The sequence below is a fragment of the Lagopus leucura genome, unplaced genomic scaffold (assembly GCF_019238085.1).
Source record: "Lagopus leucura isolate 7727_CA_CO unplaced genomic scaffold, USGS_WTPT01 Super-Scaffold_100015, whole genome shotgun sequence".
Lineage (NCBI taxonomy): Eukaryota > Metazoa > Chordata > Aves > Galliformes > Phasianidae > Lagopus > Lagopus leucura.
The window spans coordinates 275,298-297,847 of record NW_024962269.1 but is presented as its reverse complement, the minus strand read 5'-3'; the positions used below and the strand labels follow the sequence as shown (position 1 = coordinate 297,847).

Below are 22,550 nucleotides of genomic sequence, written 5' to 3'. Positions count from 1 at the left end.
GGTGCGGCGGCTGCGCGGAGGCTCGCTGAGGGCGGCCGGCCGCCGGGCCGCGCTGCGCCGAGTCCCGGGACGGGCTGCGAGCGCCGCGCCCGCGCGCACCACCAACTCCGGCCGCCGCCGGCCGCGGCACGGCCTCGCCCCCCTCGCGCACGGAGGGGCGGGGCGTTCCCGCCCGCCGCAGCAGCCCATTGGCCAGGGAGAGGCGATGGGGCGGGGCGCGGCCGCGGGCGCGCTCCGGTCCCGCTGCAGGGGAATACTACACGTCCCAGCATGCGCCGCGCGCGGCCCCGGCTTCAAAGCAGAGAATCTCCATGAGAAAGGTAACGGTATTCTTCCGCCCGCGCGAAAAAAGTAGTCCCGGCGCGTAGTTTGGCCTCCCGCCCGAGGCAGTGGAAAGGGGAAAGGAAGGGCAAGAAAGCGCTGCTGGGGTCGGCCCGCGTGCTTCCAGCCCGGGTTCTCTTTGGGGCTTCTCCGGACGGCGCTATGGTGAGGGGCGGAGAGATCCGCGCGGGTGGAGGCGCGGTGATGCGGCTCTGTGAGGGACGCGGCGGCGGCGGCGCGGGGCGGAGGGGACGCGCAGTGCCGGGCCGAGCCCCGCAGGTCAGTGCGGCGGGCTGTGGGGCTGCTCGGCTCTCTCACCGCCTAGGGCGGCCCGGAGAGCAGCGCAGTGCCGAGCTGGGGGCGGCTTGCTGGGACCGGCCCGCCCGGCCTGCCAGGGGCTTCGGGCCTGCGGAGCGGAGCGTGGGGCTGAGCGCACGGCGCGTGTCCGCTGCGTCCTCATCGCCTTCGCGTCCCGTCGGCAATAAAAGACGGCGGTTCCCCGTTCTCCTTAGCCGTTACGTTATTACGTCCCCTCAGTAGTCCCTTAAGGAGCCTTCCTGCCCTTCAGCTCGGTCAAAATAGAGAACCTGCGGTGTGCGACTGAGTCCCGCTGTTCCCTGTGTTAATTTAATCTTTTCGTTCTTCCTGCTTGTGGTGATGGTGCGTAGAGAGCAGCCCGGCAGGTGCCCGTTCCGTGAGAATAGAGTGAGCCCCGTTCCCAGAGCAATGCTTTAGCAACAGAGCGGGGTTCAGCCGTGTGTGTGTCACTGTCAGAGGGTGACTAAACGCAAGCTGCTGTGCTTCGCAGTTCCTAAACGTCTTCCATCTTCTGTTTCTGCAGGCCACGTTCCCTCAGCAGGCACGGGCCGTGTCTGATGGCGAAGGCTGCCCAGATTGCTGAGGTGTGCTGAGCTGCCCTGTGCTCAAGGACTGCTGGGTGGAAGCAGTGAGGGTGAGCTGAGCTGTTGCTCCGTACGCACCTGGCGGAGTTATTCCTTTTTGTCCCACTGTAAGCTGATGCAAGTTGCTGAACTCTCCCTGCCCGTTCCCAGGCTGTGGCTGGAGGAGCTTTACTCCCCCCACCTGAAGTATGCGTGGAACCGTGCTGGTTTTTGTAGCATTGAGACATGTGTTATGGGGCACACACCAGTGCTGAAACAGCACGGGTGGAAGAAGCTGTGCTTAACAGCCATGGAGATGCTCCTGTGATCATCACAGAACCACAGAATTGCCAGGGTTGGAAGGAACCTCAAAGACCACGAATCTCCAACCCTCTGCCACATGCAGGGCCACCAACCTCCCCGTTTAATACCAGACCAGGCTGCCCAGGGTCCCATCCAACCTGGCCTTGAACACCTCCAGCATCTTTGGGCAGCTGTTCCAGCAGCTCACCACTCTTGTAGTAAAGAACTTCCCTCTGACATCCAACCTCAATCTCCCTTCCCTGAACTCGAAACCATTTCCCCTTGTCCTGCAGTTATCTCCCCTTTCAAAGAGTTGATTCCCCTCCTACTTGTAGGCTCCCTCTGCATCACCTCTGAGGGGAAGGGTAACACAGGTGAACACCCGTGTGCGTGCTTGAGGAGAGTAGATGAATTAAGCTTTTTCTGTTGGGTTAGTTCTTGTATCTTAATGAAATGCCCTTTCAACTTCCAATTGGATTGGCTTTGGAGATCTTCCAGAACTAGTTCCTTTAAGCATTTTTTGTTGTACTTCCATGATTTCCTCTAGAAACAGAAGGGTATTATTTCCTGTGTTGATGGAAACCATTGAACTTTTTAAGAGCTGACTGGTGGCTGATAAAAGCACTGTGGCTCTAAGTGCTTGCTTGGTATGAATTTCCTAAGAACAATTTGTTTTCAGAAATGTTTTCTTTCTTTAATTTTTAAAGCCGGTGGAATTGTGGAAACAGTGAAGGCTGTCTGATAACTCGGTCCTGGTTTTTGAGGGCAAAGCAACTGGAACTTATTTATACATTGTCATGGATTGTCAGTGTTGCTACCTGTGAGATAAGTTTGGTGGTAAAAAACTGCAAGCAGACCAGCCCTGTACCAATCTCTTCTGTAATGATGTGATTGGGGGAGTGTGCCTGTCTGTTAATGGCCTTTTTTAAGGATTAATGTGCATATCCGAAAAGAGTTGCAGAGTTAATACCTGACTTGTAGGGACAACCCTGAGGTTGGATGTTCTGCTTCTGAAGGCTGCTTATGAAATGTTAGATGCCAACAGCCTTTGGGTAACTGCAGTTGCAGCTGGACTGGCATGACTTTGTGTGAAGCCTTCACTCAGACTGTGAGATGGGAGCAGTTGGGGGTTAGGAGAGGGCAAATGGAGTTGAATGACTGAATGCTGGGTTCTGGATGTTATTAGGAAATCTTCGTTATTCCTTGACCTTACTTCCCCGAATGCTGATGCACTTTAAACAGAGCTTGTCTTTTACAAATGATGGTAAGAATGTTCCCATTAAACAAACTTAATCAGTGGAAATGTTAAATGGAAGCAGTGTTATCTTCAAAAAGGCTTATTAAAGGTTTTCATCACAGAAGGAGATGATTCTGTTCTCCTTTGCAGGAGGCCATGGCAGTAGCTGACTTTGGCTGAGCGATTTCAGGTTTTTGAGCCCAGCAGTCTGCGTGGCTTAGAATAAAAACCACAAAGAAATGCTGTTATACTTCACTGTTTCTGAGATTCTTGTGGGTTGTTTTTCAGTACATGGGAACCTGAGGCATGGGGATGTTCTGTTCTGAAGGCTGTGGTGAGCGATGAGGTGGACAGCTGACACCCTTAACCTGTAGTTCACCAATTGCCATTGCATGAAAATCAGAGGAGCTGCTCCAGTGAAAAGGCTGAGTGACGTGAAGTTGTGTTACCATTGGCAACAATGTGTGAAGTTCATCCTTGAGAGAACGAGGATAGTGAAAGTGTCAGTTATTAACTGGATTCAAGTGATGTAGGACTGATGGAATTTGTTTCTGACTTGTTCTGTTTTTTGTCCCTCTGGTGTTGAATACAGAAGAGTTGTTGGCAGTTTAGCGTGTTCCTGGGTAAAGGTCTGCTCTCGTTGCATTGGTGTGTTTAACTCTGAAAAGTTCATGTCTTTAATTATTCTGTGGTATCTGAGGGATTGTTTGTGGCCAAAAGAGACTTGTGACAAAGTATTATTAATCACCTTTGAAATAAGTGATCTACAATATTTGCTGGGACTGGAAATAGGTGTTGGTGTCTGGTTTGGGCTTTGTGATGTTCCGTAGGAGCCGGAGCCAGCAAGTCTTAGCTGCTGGTAATCTCTAGTGCCAGTGCTCCTGACAAGCTACTTCAAACAGCTGATGAGATGAAAGTGATGTTATGTGGGTGCTGAACTAGTTAAGGGATTTGTTCGAGCTGGAAACCAAGCATTTGCATGAACACAGAGCTGAGTGCGGCTGGGAGTGAGGAGGAGCAGTAAGGCAGGGCTTGGTAAGGCCCGAGGTGTAACTGGCATCAAGCTGCTGGAGGTACTGGATGGGAGGGAGTACTGCACCTCAGGTCAATACTGATAGGATAAACGGTTGCTAAAAGTCCAGCTGAGTTATCCTGATGTTTATCTGACTGTGCAGCAGATGAGGGGATTTCACTGTCAGGAAAGAATTCATCCACTTAATGGCATTGAGTTGCTGTCTCTTTGGCTCCTTCAAGCAGCACGCTGCACATCGTGCACCACTTCTGGTTGGAGAGATACAGGACAGTCCTCCTTGGTGCTGCTAGCTGTGATGTGAAGTTGAACTGCATGGGGATAATTGGCTACTGAATGAAACAGTTTCCCAGCTTGTCCTCTGCACGTGGTAGCTGTTCCAGCATGTGCTGGGTGTGAGGGATATGTATGTAGAGACACAAGGTTAAGGATGACCAGTGAGTATCTCTTAATTTTATGGTGAGATCTAAATATGTATGTGAACTTGCAGTGTAGCTACTTGCTGTAGTTGGATGGGTTCTCAGTGTGAAGTAGATGGTGGTCACTAGAGGAGAATTAGCTGAATTCAGATCCGTCCCATGGGATTAACTAGTGTTTTTGTGGGTTTTTGTTTGTTGCTCAGAAAAGAAATGTTATTGTTTAGCTTGGAATTTCCTTGGTTACTGTTTCAAAGCTGTGGGGATGAGATGGCATGATGATTCTTCATCCTGGTGCAGTGTTTGACGAAAACAAGGCATGTCAGTGGATGTTCTGTGAGAATCTGGTTGTTCCATTTGTGTCAGAAGAGGTGAAGTAACCATCTCACGGCTGTGACTCTGGGGCCGTCGTTGTTTGTCGATCCAAAGTGAATTTCTGATGAAGTGAAATCAAGGCATCCCACGCTGGTGCTCAGAAGACGTGGTGTCTGGCATCGTGATTGGGAAACTCAAGTGTCAGTCTCCATAGCTGGAACAGCAGGGGAGAGTGCTGTGACAAAACAAGCTCTGGTAATAGCATGAGAATATACAACAGAAAAACAGATCAGCATCAAGCCAAGTATTGGAAACTGTAAACTGTGAATCTTCTTTCACACTTTAACTCTGGAGTTTGCTAACATTGCATTTCTGCTGTGAAGGCGGGTGGGGGAAGTGTTCCCAGTATGGGATAAATGGTGCACCGGGGTAGGAGGAAGTCTGTGTGTTAAGTATGCTTTAGTGGTGTGTTTTAATAATACTGCACACCTTTTTCCTTGGTACAGTGGTTCTTTGCTAGTTCTCCACAGCTTACTTTTCTTTAAGAACACACATCATCTTCCTTGGATTTGTCTGCACATATCCAGGGCGTTGACAAAGACACCTTCTACCTAAAGGATGAAAATTCAGGAGTTAATGTAGGAAGATACTTCAAGTAAAGCTACCACTGCATCGAATACACAAGTGTCTTCCTAGAGTATCTCATAAGTCACACTATATAGGATTTCTAGATGTGGATGAACACATCTTTGGAGTCTTGAGCTAAGCAGGCATTTTTAAATGCTCTTCAGTTCTCCTTTAGGGTGTGTATTGTAATGAGCGAGTTCTGCATTGGTGCTTGCTGCTTGGATCTCAGTGTTTGTCATCACTGCAGCAAAGGAGGACTCTTACACAGGATCTGAAGGTCTGTGATTCCAAACAGTTCACCCAGGAATAACTTGGCAGGCTTAGTGGAGGTGGTGGAGCACAGCATGGAACCATGTGCTCGCACTTTCTGTTGGAGTTCAAACTTTGCCAGGGCAAGATCAAATAATAGTAATAATAGTAGAAATGAGGATGTTGACCTGTGCCTGGCCAGCAGCGTAGTTATCTGACAGTGTGACACAGTGGGCTCTCGTCAACCCTGGCATCCAGTTTCTTTCTGTGGCAGGTAACCATATGAAAGGCTTTAGGAGCAGACTGCTGGCTCAGGCTGTGTTACTGCAGTGCTGCAGCTGGAATTGTGCATCTTCTGCTACGGCTGAAATGGAGTGGAGACAACCAGCGTTTGCCTTAATCCTCACTGTGCCACTACTTGGGAATGAATTTGTCTTTAACTGTTCTTCTGCTCAGTTTAATTAAGGTAGAGAGGTAAATAATCTGCAATTCATATAAGATATGAAGAAACAATGTCATAAATATCCCTTGTTAGAAAAATAATCAGAATCTGTGGATTTAGAGTTCTGTTTCCAGAGTCATGGGAAAGAATCTCATCTTTCATTAACAGAATAAATGTTTAGCTTTACATTGGATGGAAAAAAACCTGAAGATGTCAAGTCAGCTTATGAGATAATCCTAATTTTTTTCTGGTATTCATATTTCCTCCCACTTATGACTATTTTAGCTCTCAGTTACTGGAATCTTTTCCAGTGTTCTTCATTTTTGACATCACTTGAGTTGTAGGGGGATAAAAGCTGAATCTCAGGCCGTGGAGCTACAGAAATGTAGGTCAGTATTGGCTGTGCTACTTGCATCCTGCTTTCCCCTGCCAGCTGCTGCGCTCACTTCATGCTTTGCTGAACCATTTCACCTGGTGTCAACTAAAAACACATCAATGCAATGCCATTGTTTCTTCAGCATGCTCATGCACAGACCTTGTCTTGTGAGCAGAGCTCTGCAGGCCTGAAGGTGCTGTGATTGAAGTAGCTGGTAGTTAAACAGGTTTAGGCTGATCTCACCTGTGGCAATGGAGGACTGTTGTTTGTTCCTTCTAGGCTTGGTTGTCTTGGGCAGGTGATTTCAAAGCTCTGAATGGCAGGCTGCTAGCAGAAAGAGTCCAGCTAGCAAGAACTGTTGGTGTCTGGGGGTGGGTCGTTAAGTTTGTATGAGTATTCACCGTTGGTAGAAGTGGGAAATTCCATATGCATTCTTTCCTTTTTATTTTATAAGCTCTGGTGTTTGAGCTCTGTCTTTTCAAGTACGTAGCTGAGATGGTGGGAGACACCCAGCTTCTGTTCTTTCCTGTTAGAAAAACTCGATGAAAAGCCCAGGCATGGCCACAGGCAGGTGAGAAAGGAGCAAGCCTCTGCAGTTCAGCAGTCTTGTAGCCTGCCCTTAGGTCTCGTTTGTATCCAAATACATGAAGGTTCAGAACGAGACCTGACATTTTTGTGTTCTGCTGAAACTAAATGTGGAAGAAAAATCATATATTTTAAGCTCAGAATATGGGAAAAATGAAAGGGAAAAGAAAAGCTTCTTTCATTTGTTTGTGATTCCTGAATTTTTAATGCTAGTTTGGAGTCCCACATAGAGCCTGATTTATTCTGCTTTCTGAAATGCAATGCTTTTGGACAAAATGGTACCAATTTGAAGCTTGTTGATTACTCTGACTTCCTGTCACTGTTTTCTGAGAACTTAGCTGAAGGTCTGTGTTCAGTCTGGAAGGGATTGCAGGAGCTGCATTGTTTAACTTCTCAAAAAGATAAGTTTATCACATCACAGCCTGATCAGCATTTATTGATAAGCATTCTTAGAGCGTGGGTAGTAGCACACAAAAGCAGAGCAAAACCCAGCTGGCTGTGCAATGGGAAGCTGCAAAGGTCGCAGTGTTACAGTCAGTCCTTACAGCAGGTCTCAGTAACCATTATGTAACTTTTCTTTTAAGGTAAGTTACTTGGTGATCTCGTTCCCAGTTAAGAGCAACTTGCTTTCTGTCCCAAAGCCATTCCTCAGGAAGATTACTGAAAAGACCTGTATCAGAAGTGTGTAGGAAACAGCTGCTTACAAGAAACTTCCCAGCGTTTTCCTGAGGGTTGCTCCTATTCTGTTGTTATTTGGATGAGTATTGTGTGCATTGATATGCAAATAGTGCTCAGAAAGGGGTTACATCTTCATACTGATAAGTGGGAAGACAGAAGAGGTTGGAAATTTCTTGCATTGTCTATGCATTCCAAAAGACAACATTTCAGCTTTTATCACAGTGCCTTTTTATAGTCTTCTGAGAACTCTGCATGCAGAACCTTTTTCTCTTCATGGATGTGAAAGCGGCTCATCTCTGCTCTGAGGTCAGTAACGTTAGTCAGATAAGTGTCTATAATTGAGTTCTCATAGTGACATTTAATTAATGCCTTTTAAAACGTAGCCATGCAGCACTCCGTGGCTGCGTTGCATTGTTCTTTCCTCCCAGCTCCTGTGGCTGCTGAGAGAGCACAGCGCAGAGCTGAGCAGCAGGGCTGTAGCACAGCCTTGCAGCAGCGTGTTGCCTGAGGCTGCTGTGGGAAAGGTACACAGCTTCTTGCAGGCACGGAGGTCCTACTTAGCGAGCTGGGATTTACAGTAGGAAATGAATCAGTCATACCTATGGTTTTGACACTTGGGATGTAAGTGGCTGCTTCTCAACTTGCTTAGAAGCATCTCAGTAGCTCAGCTGCATTTGTATAACGTTATAATTGAAAATATAGAAATGTGAGGAATTAAAGGCTTTTGCAAATCACAATAATGAGTTTTCTGGCATTTACTTGTGTTTCTACTGCTAAATAGCTTGATGTTTAAAAGATAAATGAAGCACCGAGTAATCATCCCAAATAAACCAGACAGTACATCAGCAAAAGCTGACAAGGAATTAGGCAATTGATCTTTGAGGGAGCAAAGAGGGAATGATAGATCAGATCAGCAAAACAGTTGACAGATCAGTTGCTTTTTGGACGGTGAGTGTAGAGGAGTGTTGCCACTGTTGTGTTCAGTGCAGTGGCAAAGCATGATTTGTAACTAGTTTTGGCCAGGAATTCAGAGATGATGGGAGGTTTGTGGAAGCCCACAAGGAGGTGATGCCACGTGGAACAGAGGTGATAGAGCTGAAAAGTTGTATAGAAGAGAGGAAGCAGAAAGGCTAACAGGGTCTGATTTTATTTATTTTTTTTAAAGCCGTAGGGAGAAATTAAGGCATCAGGTGGTGGTTCTTGCTGCAAAAATGAGTTTATCTGATTGTTGCTGTCTCTCAGTCACTGGCTGAAGCATTTCATTATTAAATTACCTCTTTGAGGCTATAGTGTGGCCAGGCTGGTCATTCCTGAAAGAACTGAGAAAGATGAAGATTCCATGGGTTCTTTCTCCCAGTGAGTTCTCACTGCCCTCCGTCTCTGGTCTGTGCAGTGTTTCCTTGGTGCAGGTAGGCATACCTCAAGCACGCGAGCCCACATCACTCATGTCAGCAGCTGCTCTTGGTCTGCACACTGCGTTTGTTCAGAGGAAATAGCAGTTATTCACACAGGGCCTGCACCTTGCTCTGAAGGTGGTTGCGTGCTGCTGGTGGCATGAGCTTTAGTTTGTGAGCTTGATTCAGCTTTGGCCCAGAATGTCCCTTTAATTCTTGATCCAGCAGAGACTCACAGAATTGCAGGGGTTGGAAGGGCCCTCAAGAGATCGTTGAATCCAACCCCCTGCTAAAGCAGCTCCCTGCAATGGGTCACACAGATCAGCGTCCAGCTGGCTCTTGAGTATCTCCGTAGAAGGAGATTCCACCACCTCTCTGGGCAGCCCGTTCCAGTGCTCCGTCACCCTTACCATGAAGAAGTTCTTCTGCATGCCAGTACAGCACTTCCTGCGTTCAAGCTCTGGGCCGTTGCTCCTTTTCTATCACTGCACACTGAGAAGAGCCTGGCCTCACCCATTTGCCTCTCTTTTCAGATTTAAGTTCCTATTGTCATGCACAGAACCCTCTTGTAAGGCTAGAAATGAAGACTTACATGCATTCAAGAACTTGATGTATCTTGTTCTTGGTCCCTCAGTTGTCATCTCTATAATTTTGTAGAATTATATGCAGTTTGCTATGCCTTGTCCTCCACTTGAAGGACAGTGAGTGCTGAACAAGTGGGCTAATTAGCAAAGTAGCAAGCACAGCAACCCTGAGCTAATCTTTTCAGTTGTCAGAAGAAAATTACTTAAAACTGCTGCTGAATTAAGCCTACTTAACATCTCTGAAATGTGGATTCAGTATAGTGAGCTTAACATGTAAGTCCTGTATGAAGTGGCAGCTTGCCATTTTTTTCTACAGTGCATTGAAATGGTTTAAGTTGGGGTAAGTACCACTTTCACTCAGAATAGAGGCCAAGTCTGAGCTGGATGTGGTGGGGGAGGGAGGCAGCCTTTGTGTGGGATGCTGTGATGGTCCAAGTCCGACTGTAGCTCCCCTTATTGGAGGCAAGGTCCTGCTTTCCTCACTGAGGTGCTCTCCAGATTGTTCTTGTTAATAGATGAATTAAGTGAGCACTTGCTGTAGGTGTGTGCTTTCCATCTGTGGCACACTACTGGAAGAACTGTTTTGCCAAGGCTGGCAGAGGTGTTCCAGCATAGAATGTCCCAAGTTGGAAGGGACCCATAAGGATCATGGAGTCTGGCTCCTGGCTCCATATATTGCTCTTCTCTATCCTTGTGGCCATTGGAAGGAATGTTTTCAACTGCTTCTACCTGCTGTTTTCTACTCATCACAGTGTCTCTCATAAGAACAAGCAGTGTTTATTTCTGCAGTGGCACAAAAGCCGTCAGTGAGGATGGCAAATTTGCTGGTTTGCTCCTGTGTTGACCGGAAACTGAGCTGGACACTCTGCCCTGGTGGGCTGCAGGCTCAGTGCTCTTTTTGTAGAGCAATGCTTTGTTCTAAGGATCAGAATATTATCCACATGAAGTCTTAACTCTGAGCGATAGCAAGTTTGAAAAGAAGTGATATCTGAGATCTTAAAAGCAAAACCAGGAAATACAGCAGAAGGACATATTACTTACTGTGTGAGTGGAAAACTCGCCGCGGTAGACAGAAATTGGATTAGAACATGCTGTCATCCATAAAATATTTCTGGAGGTACTTTAGTTTGGGCTTTTCTCATGCTGCTCCCTCTCTGTTCCTGTGGAACTGGGTGGGGATGGCCAACGAAGAAGTGTGGTGAGTGACACGTGGCCTTGCTCATCAGTGTTTGCTGGGTGGGTCTTAGCAAAATGACCTGGAATCTGCCAAATTTTCTTCTGTGGCTGAGAGGTGTACATTTGTGTACACAAAGTGGGATTAGGAGGTGGAACTGGGAAGCGCTGCCAGAAGCATTTTAAAGAGGAGCGTGAACAAGGTGATGGTGAGCGAGACATGGGTACTTGAACAGAGCACAGTTTCAATGGAAGTGATTTCCTTACTAAGCAAGTCTGCTTCTTGCTTAGTAACTGTAGCACTCCTACTGTCCAGCAATCCCATTTTCACAGGCTAAAGTTTGGAAAAGCTTGGTTTCTTGGTATAGTTTGAAGCAATAAGCTTTTCTTTTAGGTATCATTTACATTCTGAAGCACAAGACCTACGTATGTTATGCTGTGGGTTGGAGATGAGCGGCATTGCTGCTGTCTCCCAGGACTCACTCTGCACATTGCGGCTTGGTTCTGAAGGTTTGCCCCCTGCTGCAGTTATTGGAGCTGTGGCAGAGGTGGCCAGCCTGCTGGGAGAGCTGTGTGCTTGTTGGGGGAGGGCCAGGGTGCAGATTTGTGTGCTTTGTTAAAAAAAACCAAGCTCACTTTAGATGCAGACTGAACCTGCAGGATTCTTCTTGGCAGGATTGCCATGGAATGTCAGAATGCCATGTGTGTGTTTTTTTCTATGGTTATACATAGATGACCCTTCCTAGAGGTCAGGAAGCAGTTCCAGGGTGGGAATTAGCCTTTCTGGACAACTGCTAAAGACCAGGGAAGGCAAATTTCCATTACAGCAACAAATGTGTAATTTCAGGAAGTCTGTGAGCTCAAACATGATTGTTAAAGCGTTCATAAAAGTGTAATGTTTTTTTTACTTTTACAATTGTAACGTTGAAAATGCAGTGTCATGCTTTTTTGGGATGTGCAGGGAGGAGTAAAAGTACAGCTGAGAATGCTTTTTGGGAGTAGCCCTTCCTAAATGAGATGGGAGTGCTCGTGGCTGGAGGGACAGTTGTCTAACTGAACTGCAAAGCCCCTGAGCTAAGGTGCAGGGTTAAATGTGGTGACAGATCTTCAGGTAATTGCTGTGCTCACTTCTACCAGGCTGCAAAAGACAAGCAAGGGGAGGAAGTTTCCGGAGTCAGCAGTACTGTGCCTGCATTTACATTGGAAAATGTTTCAGTTCCACAAATCCAAAAATACAAGAATATTGCCTAATCTCGTGTTTTCTACCAGCTTCCCTTGTCTCTGTTTCGGTTCAAGGCAATGAATTCCCAATTCATGTTGTATGGAGGTGAGATCATATGTTGAAGCCTTCTTCTTTCTCACTTATAACTCACAAATTTCTCACTCACAAATAAAGCAATGTGTTATTGACCTTCCAACATGGATCTTGGGGTTCAGCTCTCACTTCCCCTTGCAGGAAGAGCTGCATATCGTATGTTGCAGTCAGGCTGTCACAGCTACCTCTGTGGGTCTGGAATGGGGTGGTGTCGGGCAGTGAGGGGTAACCACGAGGAGAAATAGTGCTCCAAGTGGTTTTTGTGGTGCCCACAATAAAAGGGTTAAGGTTAGTAGCATTTTCAAGACTGTTTGTGAAGTTTGGTTGTATTCTTAGCTCTTACAGATTTTGTATATGACCACCTTCAAAACAGCTGTGCTTCTTTAGCCATATATGGAGATGTTGGATAATATTTGTTTTGTCTCAGAGAAACCATATTTACTTAAATATATATAGAAACAAACTCATCAAAAGGAAATGTAGAAGCGGTATAGATCTTTGCTCGTTGTTAAATATGGAAAATACTCAAACCTGAATGCCAAATACCTTTCAGAACGTTTAAAAGTAAACATGAATTGGGAACCATTTAAGTTGTGTTTGAGACTTTGGCTGTGACACAGGAGAACTGCGCCCTCCTGTCTGTTCAGTCTTGAGCTGATTTGAAAAGATTTACGTTCTCTTTTAGGACTACAGGTATTGTGAGCACAGATCAGCTCTACCTTTCAGGGCTTGTGTATGTTTCCTGCCTCTGCAATTCCTTGTTTATAGCACCCGAGGAGCAGCAATGGAAGAGGCAAGTTGGAGGCAGTTTAAACTTATAGGTCTTAATCACATTTGTCCTGGATTCTTGTTTGCTCTTTGGCTCTGAGCTCTGCTCTGTTCTTAATCATTATTTTCCCTTGCCTCGTTTTGGCTTCTTGCATGTGATAAAAGAAAAAAAATGATAGGCACAAAGAAGGGATTGTGGCATCAGTAAGGAAGGCAGTGGGGAGAAGTGAGCGACTGTCTTCTGAGCAATTCATCCAGTCTACTGGAGATGGCCTGGGAGTCAAAGGAAGCATTGCCAATGTTTGCATGCTGTTTTAAGCACTCAGCCTAGGCCGTTCTGGTGTGTTGCTGACATGGCTTCTTTCTTTTTAATCCTACTTCAGCAGCAGGACAAGGTATTTTTGGTTTGTATGCTGCAGATGCACCAGAGACGTGCGCTGTGCCTGCCTCTCTGCCTCCCAGGCGTCTCTCATGCCTGCTTTGTTGCTTAGAACTGGGAAGCGGTCAGCCTGCTCCAGTAGGTCTGTGCCATGGTGGATATCTCCCTTGTTCTGCAGTCGTGATACAACATGGCATCATTTCCTCTTGCCTTCACAGGATGCAGAAGAGGATAAGTAAGGCTTTCTCTAACTTATCTGTCTTCTCTTGTTGATCGCTTCATAGGGCCACAGAAGTACGTGGGTTCTCACATGATGTGAAAAACAGAGTGCTTTCTCCCTTGGTGAGAGGGGAACCCCAGCGTGTGCTCAGTGGGAGAATGCAGTTAGCAGTCCTTGAGTTTCCCTAAAGCCTTCTGTTGGTGTTGTGGCTGCAGTCTTTCCCTGTGTAAGTCCTTTACACATTTCATCTTGTTAGGAAATCGTTAGGAATGGTCACGGGAACAAAGTGCACTTCCAGGAGAGAGGATGCTTTGTGGAGATGCTTTCTAAGGATGGTACTGTCCTTTCTATTGCTGTTCCTTTCATGAATCCAGGCAGGGCTCTCTGAGTGCTGTCTTCTGACTTCTTCATAGTTGCTTGAACCTTGTATCTGCTCATTTGTGCGAGTTTTCCTTTTTCTGTTCTAATCTGAGGTTCATACCATTTCTGTCCTGTGATGCCAATGGTGTGCTGTGTGAGAACCAGCCCAAATTATGGCCTCTTTAGAACAGCTGTGGCTGAAAAGGGCCTTCGGTGCACTTCCCATATGGTACACCCAAACTTTCATTTCTGATGCATGTTTGTCTGTTTCCTGAGAACTTTGAGATGAGAATCCAGGCTCCTCAAGCAGTCTATTTCTAATCTGCCCCGTTCTTGCTATTAGAGAAGAAATGGCTGTTATCAGTTCTCTTGGCCTTTTAAAGGAAAAGAAGTAGCAGATCAGTGTGTGGGTATCTTTCTGTTCTGCACAGCAAAGGCTAGCTAAGAGAAATGATTTACTTTAAATCATATTTTAAAACTTCTTTTGTTTTATGTTAAAATAGTTCAAGGCAGCAGCACACATAAGAAAAATGAGAACAGAAGCATGTGGAAATGGAGTCATTTTTCTCTGAAGATGAGTCCTGTCTCGAAAGGAGCAGAATTGGTTGTCTGTTCTGTGTGAGAATCATTTATTCTTCCCACACTTCATTTCCTCTAACCTTTGTCCCTGTGCCATATCAGCGCATGTAAAACATCCAATTCCATGCCGTCGTTGTTGCTCTTGGGGTCAGAGCAGATGCTTTTGTGCTGGGTCACGGAGCCTGTGGTGAGTCACTCTTGTAAGTATGCACCCCATCTCTTATTTGGTGTATTCTCACAGCTGAAGTATGCAACCCCCTGTTCTGTAAGACGGGCAGTGATGGCTTGTTGTGAGGCATTCCAATCTGCGTTCCTCTGCGGCGGCAGCGAGTTTCCACTCAGAGCATAAGTGAGCAACGAGTATTTGCTGTAATTTCCTGCCAGCTTTCGTGGTGAGAAGTGCTTTGAGAGGGCCAAAGTGGTAAAATTGCTTTTAAACAACTTCTCAGTCTCAGCAGGTATATCCTGAATTCTTTATTTTTCAATTGTGTAACTTACACCTTTGCCGGTCAGTCACAGCCATGCTCTCTGCCGTTCAGAGTTGTCATTTCATAGCACTCAATTGATATTTTAAATTGCCATGGCCGTATCCAAGCATTAAGTTACACTGTTTCTTGCTTCACTTGTGTGATGCTGGTAAATACTAAGAGCTGAGCAAACATCGTGGAAAAACTTCAGACTCCATTCATTTACATCTTTTAATAAACTGCTTTGCTCGTGGCACTTTTCACATTCCACATAGCAAAGTGATTAAGTCTTGCTGACATAAATGATCAGAGGAATTGAATGTAAATTTTCAAGAGAAGTAACTGTTTCCTCACTGAATGGCAAAACTAGCCTGGGAAAACAAGCAGGCTGTGCATGGTGGATGGCCAGTGTGGGTTCAGAGAAGTGTCAGTGCTTAAGATGTGTTTTATGTGTCTGTTATGTCTCTATTCTTTTTAATGGGGCATCTGTTCTGCCTTGTTGATATAAAAATAGGTATTGGCAGACATCATGTCAAGTGGAATATAACATCATCAGACTCTGAACATCAGAGAAACGTTCAGAGAAAGGCAGAGCAGGACTAAGAAGTGGTGGAGACTCAGTGGACGCTCTTACAGATGGAACTGCAAAACCTGGGGTGTCCTTGGGGCTGAAGGACTGCTCTTGCTGGGGTAATGATTAATTAGCTGTAAAAAAAAAAAAAAAAAAAAAAAAAATCTCAAGTTTCATTCTGGATATTGTTGAGGCAAAATGTACTCGTTTGAAGGGAGAGAACCAAGCATTGCTCTGCATTTCTTTGCTTTTGTGTGCGGAGTCGCTCGGTGGAATTATCAGCTATGAATAGGGGCCTGGCTTCCAGAAAATGGGATGTTATGTAGTGAGATGAAGACATGTCCTGTCTTCATGTGTTTTTGTGAAGAAGGGGAGAACATAGAACCAAACACTTGTGCTTTATAAAATTATATTTTTGCAGGTGTTTAGCAGCTGATACCAAGCTTTTAGTGTTAATAGCTCTTACTGCTTGCCACGGAGATACAAGTAATTAAGTGTAAAACTAATCTTTGCATCTTGCCCTTCGTTTCTTAAACTACTTGGAAATGCATTGGAACTCTGAATTTTTTTCCTGAAATCTCTATTTTGGTTGCCTGTGTTTCTTGTCCATTTTTACTGTGGTATTGGAAGAGAGCAATAAGGTCTGGGGAAGAGGAGGCTGAGGGGAGACCAAACAGCCCTAATTCCTTCAGTCTGTCCTCATAGGGCACATTCTCCAAGCCCTGCACAGCCTTGTTGCCCTTCTTTGGACCTGGTCCAGCTCCTCCATGCCCTTTCTGTACTGAGGTGCCCAAAACTGAACACAGTACTCAAGGTGAGGCCTCACAAGTGCCGAGTCCAGGGGCAGGATGACTTCCCTGGTCCTGCTCACCACACCATTCCTGGTACAAGCTGGAATGCCATGGGCCTTCTTGGCCACCTGGGCACACTGCTGGCTTATATTCAGCTGGCTGCCCATCAGCACACCAAGATCCCTTTCCATCAGGCAGCTTTCCAGCCACTCCTCCACAAGCCTGTAGGGTTGCCTGGGGTTCTTGTGACCAAAATGCAGGGCCTGACACTTGGCCCTATTGAAACTCATACCCAGTTTACCTCAGCCTGTCGGGGCCTGCCTTTCTCCCCTCCAGCGGATCAGTGCTCCCTCCAACTCGGTGTGGTCTGCAAACTTACAGAGGGTGCACTTAATCCCCTCATCAGGATGGTTAATAAAGATGCTAAATAGAAGTGGTCCCAGTACTGAGCCCTGGGGGCTGTCGCTTGTGACTGGCAGCCAACTGGATTTAACTCCACTGACCACAGCTCTTTGGGCCCAGCCATCCAGCCGGTGTTTCACCCAGCAGAGCTTACGCACATCCAAACTGGGGGCAGCCAGCTTCTCCATGAGGATGCTGTGGGGACAGTGTCAGAGGCTTTAGAAGTCCAGGTAGATCACATTGACAGCCCTACCTTCATGCACTAAGTGGGTCACTTTGTCATACAATGAAATCAAGTTTGTCAAGCAAGGTATCTCAGTAAAACATCTGAGTTTAAATAAGCTGTTACAAAATGCTTGGGTTGCAATGCTTGGTTAAGGAGTGCTGTGGTGGTTCTGTGATAAAACAGTTGCAATTTTTTACTTGCTGTCCTGTGAAAGGAAAACTGTGGAGCTCCTTGTTCTGACAGAGGATGAGACAGCTGAGGAAAAGGAAGTAGGAGAGGAGAAGCCCCCGCTCAGATGTAATGCTTCCATTGGAGCTCATGCCATGAAATGACCTGATTCTCAGAAGAGAAAGTTGATTGTGACAGATGTCACTACGTACTGTGTGTGTAGAAGGCATTTAAAGACAAGGTTGGCCTTAGGTTTTAGGTTTGGGGTCACCCATGTGTTTAGGTCTGATTCCCTCTAATAGCATTGTTAACCATGCAGCCATAGTAATGGTGCTCCTGAGGAGTTCCTCTCCAGCCCCAGCCACAGGTTGTTCTTACTGGTGATGCAACTACTTTTAACTTTTCCTTTCTACTCTAGAGATGTGACTAGAGATTAGATCCCATGGCAGCTTTCAGTCCACTCAAAGAGCAACTCAACCTGTTACTTCATATTTTTGTGCTGGAAAAACACTACAGTTATATGGCATAGCCTGCAAAAGTGGGCATGAGAAGAGATTAAGAACAAACTTGTTTTTTAAGGTATTTGATTCCCCTCTGCGTGTGGTAGCACTTCAGTTTTCATGCTGTGTAAGTTTTTTCCTTTCCCTGGTGATGCTCATGCTTCTACACTGAGTTGAGTAGGAATTGAAAAGTTCACCTGGAAAACTGTGTTCAACAAATAGTTGAGAGATTTGTGTTGGTTCCCATCAGTCCTCAGTCAGCGTCTGGGAAACTGCCTTGTTTTCTTGCTTACTGGAATAGATTAGAAATCATTGTAAAGTCACTGCTGTTAATTTGTCTTTAGATGCGAACACTTCCAGTGTTCATATCTAAAGCATATGGGTTGAAAAAAAAAAAGAATGAGGTGTGTGTGCTCCCAGTTTCCTGTGTTTGTGTTGTGTTTTTACATGCAGTCAGGGTTGATGTCCGGCTGGTAAGCGAGCGTAACTTCGCTGCTGCTGCCTAGCGCCAGGTGTGAGTGCACACAGGGACCTGGGGAGAAGGTCCAGTGGGCAGCAGGACCTGAGCTCATGGTAACCAGTGGTTCAGGTGCAGAGCTGCTGGGTTCTGCTTGGGAAAGTGAGGGAGCACGGAGTGCCACCGGGTTGGTGTGAGGGTGAGAAGAGGCCCTTGCCTGCTGAAAGACTGCTGGAGGCACCCGGACGACTAAGAAAGCTATTTTATTATCTGCAGACGTGCATAATACTGTTCATAAATAACGAGGTTTGAGTCTAATTACTTAAGCTTCCTTTTTTTTTTGAAGAGATTAATTCAGGACTGTGAAAACTGGAGGAGATTGTGTAACCTAAAGCAAAACTTGATTACTTTCACTCCGACATCTTCAGAGAGCTAATCTCTCCCCCTTTCCTGGAAGCACTGTATTTGAGAGCTTTCAGTTGGTTTTTGTTACTTTTTTATAGCTGAGCTGCTGGTAGTTGAAAGTGAGTGTAATGTGGAGTTCCAGTTTAGAGAACTGCAGATGTGTCTTAGTAAGGACATCCGGGGGTTATTTTAGTTCAGCCTCCCACTCAAAGCAGGACTATTGCCAACAGTAGTTCAGGTCAGCTTTGTGTAACTGAGCATTTCAGCTCTGCAACAGCACACTCTACCACCATCTCTCTGCTAGTAGAGAGGCTTTTTTCCCCAGTGTCCAGTGTGAACTTGCAGACTGGCCTGCGAGTTCAACTTACTGCCTGTGCCATTTCTTTTTGTCATCTCGGGTACTTCCAGCAGCTGTGGGCACCTATTAGATCTGCCCCATGCCTCCTCTGCTACACTGTGCAGCCCCCATTTTCTGTAGCATGCCCTGTCAGGTCAGGTGCTGTAGGCCCTTCACCTTCATCTCACTGGCCCTCTGCTGGATAGTGTCCAGCTCCAGCACATCTCTTTTTGACCCGAGGTCTCTCTTCTTTCTTGCACTTTCCTTCTTCCTGTACGGTAGGGATAGTTTTGTTTGGAAGGTTATGAGTGCTTTCTGGAGAAGCTAGATTGGCATAATGTGTATTTTACAGAGACTGTCGATGATCTCCTGCTGTAAACATTAACTGAGCATTTGCTTAAGCGAACAAATTGGAGGCATACCAGAGGTTCATTTATCAGCTAACATCTGTAGTAGCTATGATGGTGCAGAGCTGTTGCTAAAGGAAGCAGATATTCCTATGTTTTCATTGAGGCATGAAATGAATAGAGCAGAGCTCACATTCGTGAAACGGAATGCCAGATTTATTATTGGTGAAGGAAATTGTCTTCTCAGCAATTCAAACAGTCTGATTTTTCTTGAAGTTGGCTGCTTTGTTGGTACTCAAGGCCAATATTACACCCCACTTCTCTGATAGTGTATCATGCCACATTTTGAGATATCTTTATTATTTCCAAGCCATCACTTGGGATGAAATGAGCTTAAAAAGTGTGTCTTGATCCTAGGATTAATTTAGGCAAGCACCGTATCTCTTGCAGGAAGGAGGATGGCAGGGCTCCAGCTGAGGTTCAGTAGGAGTTAAAGGTACTTAGTTGGGCAGGAGGTGGGCTTGCACTGTCAGCCGTGCAAGGAGATGCTCAGCTCTGATACCAGCTTCATCTTGGCTAGTTACCAAGTAGGCTTGGCTGGATCCCCAGCATTCACAAAGTAATGTTATATCCATGTTGCTGTAATCACAGAACTAATCCTGGGCGTTCCTTAGCGTTCCACAAAGCTGAGCTGTTCTTTGCCCTTCAGAGACAGGACTAGTGATTAGTTCCTCGGTGCAGTCTTTGGAGTTCTTGACAAGTTTTAACCAAATACAGCAGAAGAATAAGTGTCTCATGTCTGAAGTCCTTTTGGGTAGGAGTGCTGTTTGGGTGGCCTGCTGCATTCACTGTTTGTCAGCACAGATTTTGCTCTTAGTCAGCTGTAGTACTTCTGTTATGGAGAGTAAGACTTTTGCTTTTGGATCACTTTGCTTTCCACTCAGTACTGAAATCATACCAATCCAGGAGAAAACAGCACGATGTAATTCACCTTTGTCTCTGCAAGCTTTGAAGCACAAGTGTACCAGCTGGAAGTGACAGCAGTGCTCAGGTTGAGTGACTGCTTTCTCACCAAAGGTGACTTCTGAACTGCAGGAGCAGGTTTGCTAGAGTGGCCCTGTCATTTGGGGCAGAACTGCGACTGATAATTGGTCGTAGGGTGAGGTCGTGTTTAAGGCTTTTTGGTATAGGATTTGTTTCTACAAGACTGTGCTGTGCTTAGTAAGAAAGGGGATGACTCAGTTTTTTGAAACGATTTGTATTGGTTTGGATGTATGTTGTGCCTGTACTGCTTGTTTCTGCAACTGTCTTGGGAGTTGCAACTTCAAGTAACGTGGCTGCCCTTTTTTCTGTGTGCTCTTACTTAGCAGTAGCACTCAACAGTAGCACTCAACTACAGGCATAGGTATTTGGGGAGTATGTGGACAAGTAATTAGTAAATGTCATCTTGATCTGAGTGTTCAAGAGAGTCACAGTAATACAGCTTTCTTTTGGGATCAGTGCAGGAGGATCAGTTTCTGACACGTGGTATAGATTGAACAGGAAGGTGGATTGGAAGAGTGGGATCTGTGTGCTGACTGTGATTTCCAGTGACAGCGTGGCATCGATACAGGGCTCAGTTAATGGTAAACACTGAAGCATCACTTAGGATCTTTTTTCTGTCTTTGAACACGGCTGCTTGTAGGGTCTGTCCTGAAGCCAACTGGCTATGAGTGGCCATTGGGTTTATGGGTACAAACCAATCTGTCACATTTAAACAGAAATGCTGCTGAAGGGAAACAATAAGATAATTAACTTCATTTCTTTGTTTTTTTTTGTTTTTTTTTTGTTTTTCCCAGAGGTATGGAGAACTTGGTGGCTGGCTCCACCCTTCCTCCACTTTTTGTAGATGAAGATGGATCTAAGGAAGGCAGTGATGCTGCTGCGTCTGGGTAAGTGACTGCTTTCTTAACCATCTCTTCTCTCTTGAAAAGTTTTTTATTTGCAGAGATGTTGGTTTTAGAGAGAACTATACAGCATGTTGGAGATGGGCTGTATCAAGTGACTGTAGTGGCGCTTGCTGAGGAAATGATTTCTGGTAATGATAACTCATCACTGATCTCAGTCAGTCACTGAGAAACTGATGTTTTTCATTTTTGTCAGACTAACACTGCTTTTACAGATTGAAACAATGGCTTCTTTTAAAATCACAATGACAAAGTTAATAGTCTTTTAGGATTGTAGAATCACTAAGGTTGGAAAAGACTTCTAAGATCACCTTGTCTAACCATCAACACATCCACACTAAAACACGTCCCTCAATGCCACATCTAGCAGGTGCAGTGACTGCAAGGCACCAAGCAATAATGTTCAGACTTTGTAGACAGATAAAGCCCTGTAAAAATAGATATGGAGACATCTGCTTCAAATCTGAATTCACTTGTCTGGGACTTCAGACTTGCTGGTCCCAAAGGGAGGCACGTGTTCCAAGTAGGTTTGTACTTAGGAGGTGTTAAGAGTTGTGAATGAGTTTTCATCAACTTTCTCTGCAGTGGCTACATCCCATTGAAATCTGTCTTATGAATATGGTTTAGAAAGCTTCCCTGGTAAGGAGGAACAGATAGAAAATCTGAAATGTTTTTCAAGCCATGCCAATGATTCTGAGAAACGGTATTGTTCCATTTTCTTTTTGATATGTACGGGACATCATTATAGGAGCATGGATGATTTTTCCCTTCTTGTCTCTCTAATTGTTAGTAATATGAACTCAATCTGATATCTGAAAGTCAGGCACGGGTCTCTAGCCCTTGTTTCTTCACTGGTAATTATGCTTTGATTGCTGATAAGAGTGGGTAATGAAAATATGCTATTTAAAGGCAAATTTTCCCATAGGCATTCAGTTAACAGCTCTGTTAATATCTTGGTTTTCAAGAGCTGTATTCTGTATTAGCTGGAACCCCCTTTTTAATATTTAACACGTTTGATGTGTATGTAATTAGCTGTAGAGCTGGGTAAATGGCCAAGGTAGACTTGTAGCATATACTATTGTAGTAATTTTTGTGAATGCAGCAGCACAAGGCAAAGTAACACGTAGCCTGGCTAAGTAAGGAATTAGAAGCTGAGAGGAGCCCCAAAATTGTACGTTAATTTGCCCAGTGAGAACAGGGAGAACATCTCAGTGTTGCCCCCAAAATATGTACTTATCCTTGCATGCTCACCTCCAGAACCTGTTCTTTGTGTTGGCTTCTGTACAGCTTGCTCTTTCTTAAAAATGGTTGATAGACACAGCTGTTGCAGCAAAATGAAATAGTGCCCATTCAGGAGCCTCTTGGGACCTAGGTTTGTTTGTGCTTTAAGTGCTCACGTGCATCAACAGGAGATTATGCTGAATGAAATTTAATCCAAAATCATACACAACCACGATCCTTTAAGTGTAGTTGTAGAGAAATACATTAAATGTATCTAGGAAGGTGCATATTAGAGAAGATTAGACTTTTTATTTCAAATTTCTTACTGTTTCTTTGTGTAGATTCATGCTTTTTGATTCAAACGCTGATTTGCTTGACAGCTTGTGTAATCAAAAGCTTCAGAAAAAATGAGACAAAATAACACTTCAAAAATCAAGCTGGCTTTCATAGTAACTGTGGTAACTGCAGCAGTTGTTTGGA

General features: G+C 45.3%; 1 protein-coding gene across 5 annotated transcripts in view; it reads left to right on the top strand.

Annotated features, from left to right (window-relative positions):
- Positions 1-264: 264 nt before the first annotated feature.
- Positions 265-22,550, top strand: part of HMG20A (high mobility group 20A) — a 37,278-nt gene continuing 14,992 nt past the window's right edge. For 2 of the 5 annotated variants that reach the window (XR_006179841.1, XM_042875892.1), the window contains exons 1-3: positions 555-600; positions 1,163-1,273; positions 20,742-20,834. Coding sequence is in view for 4 of the 5 variants with exons in the window: in XM_042875892.1 (XP_042731826.1) it covers positions 20,746-20,834 (89 nt within the window). In the remaining variant the exon portion in view is untranslated. The other 3 variants (XM_042875893.1, XM_042875894.1, XM_042875895.1) reach the window with 3 other exon arrangements.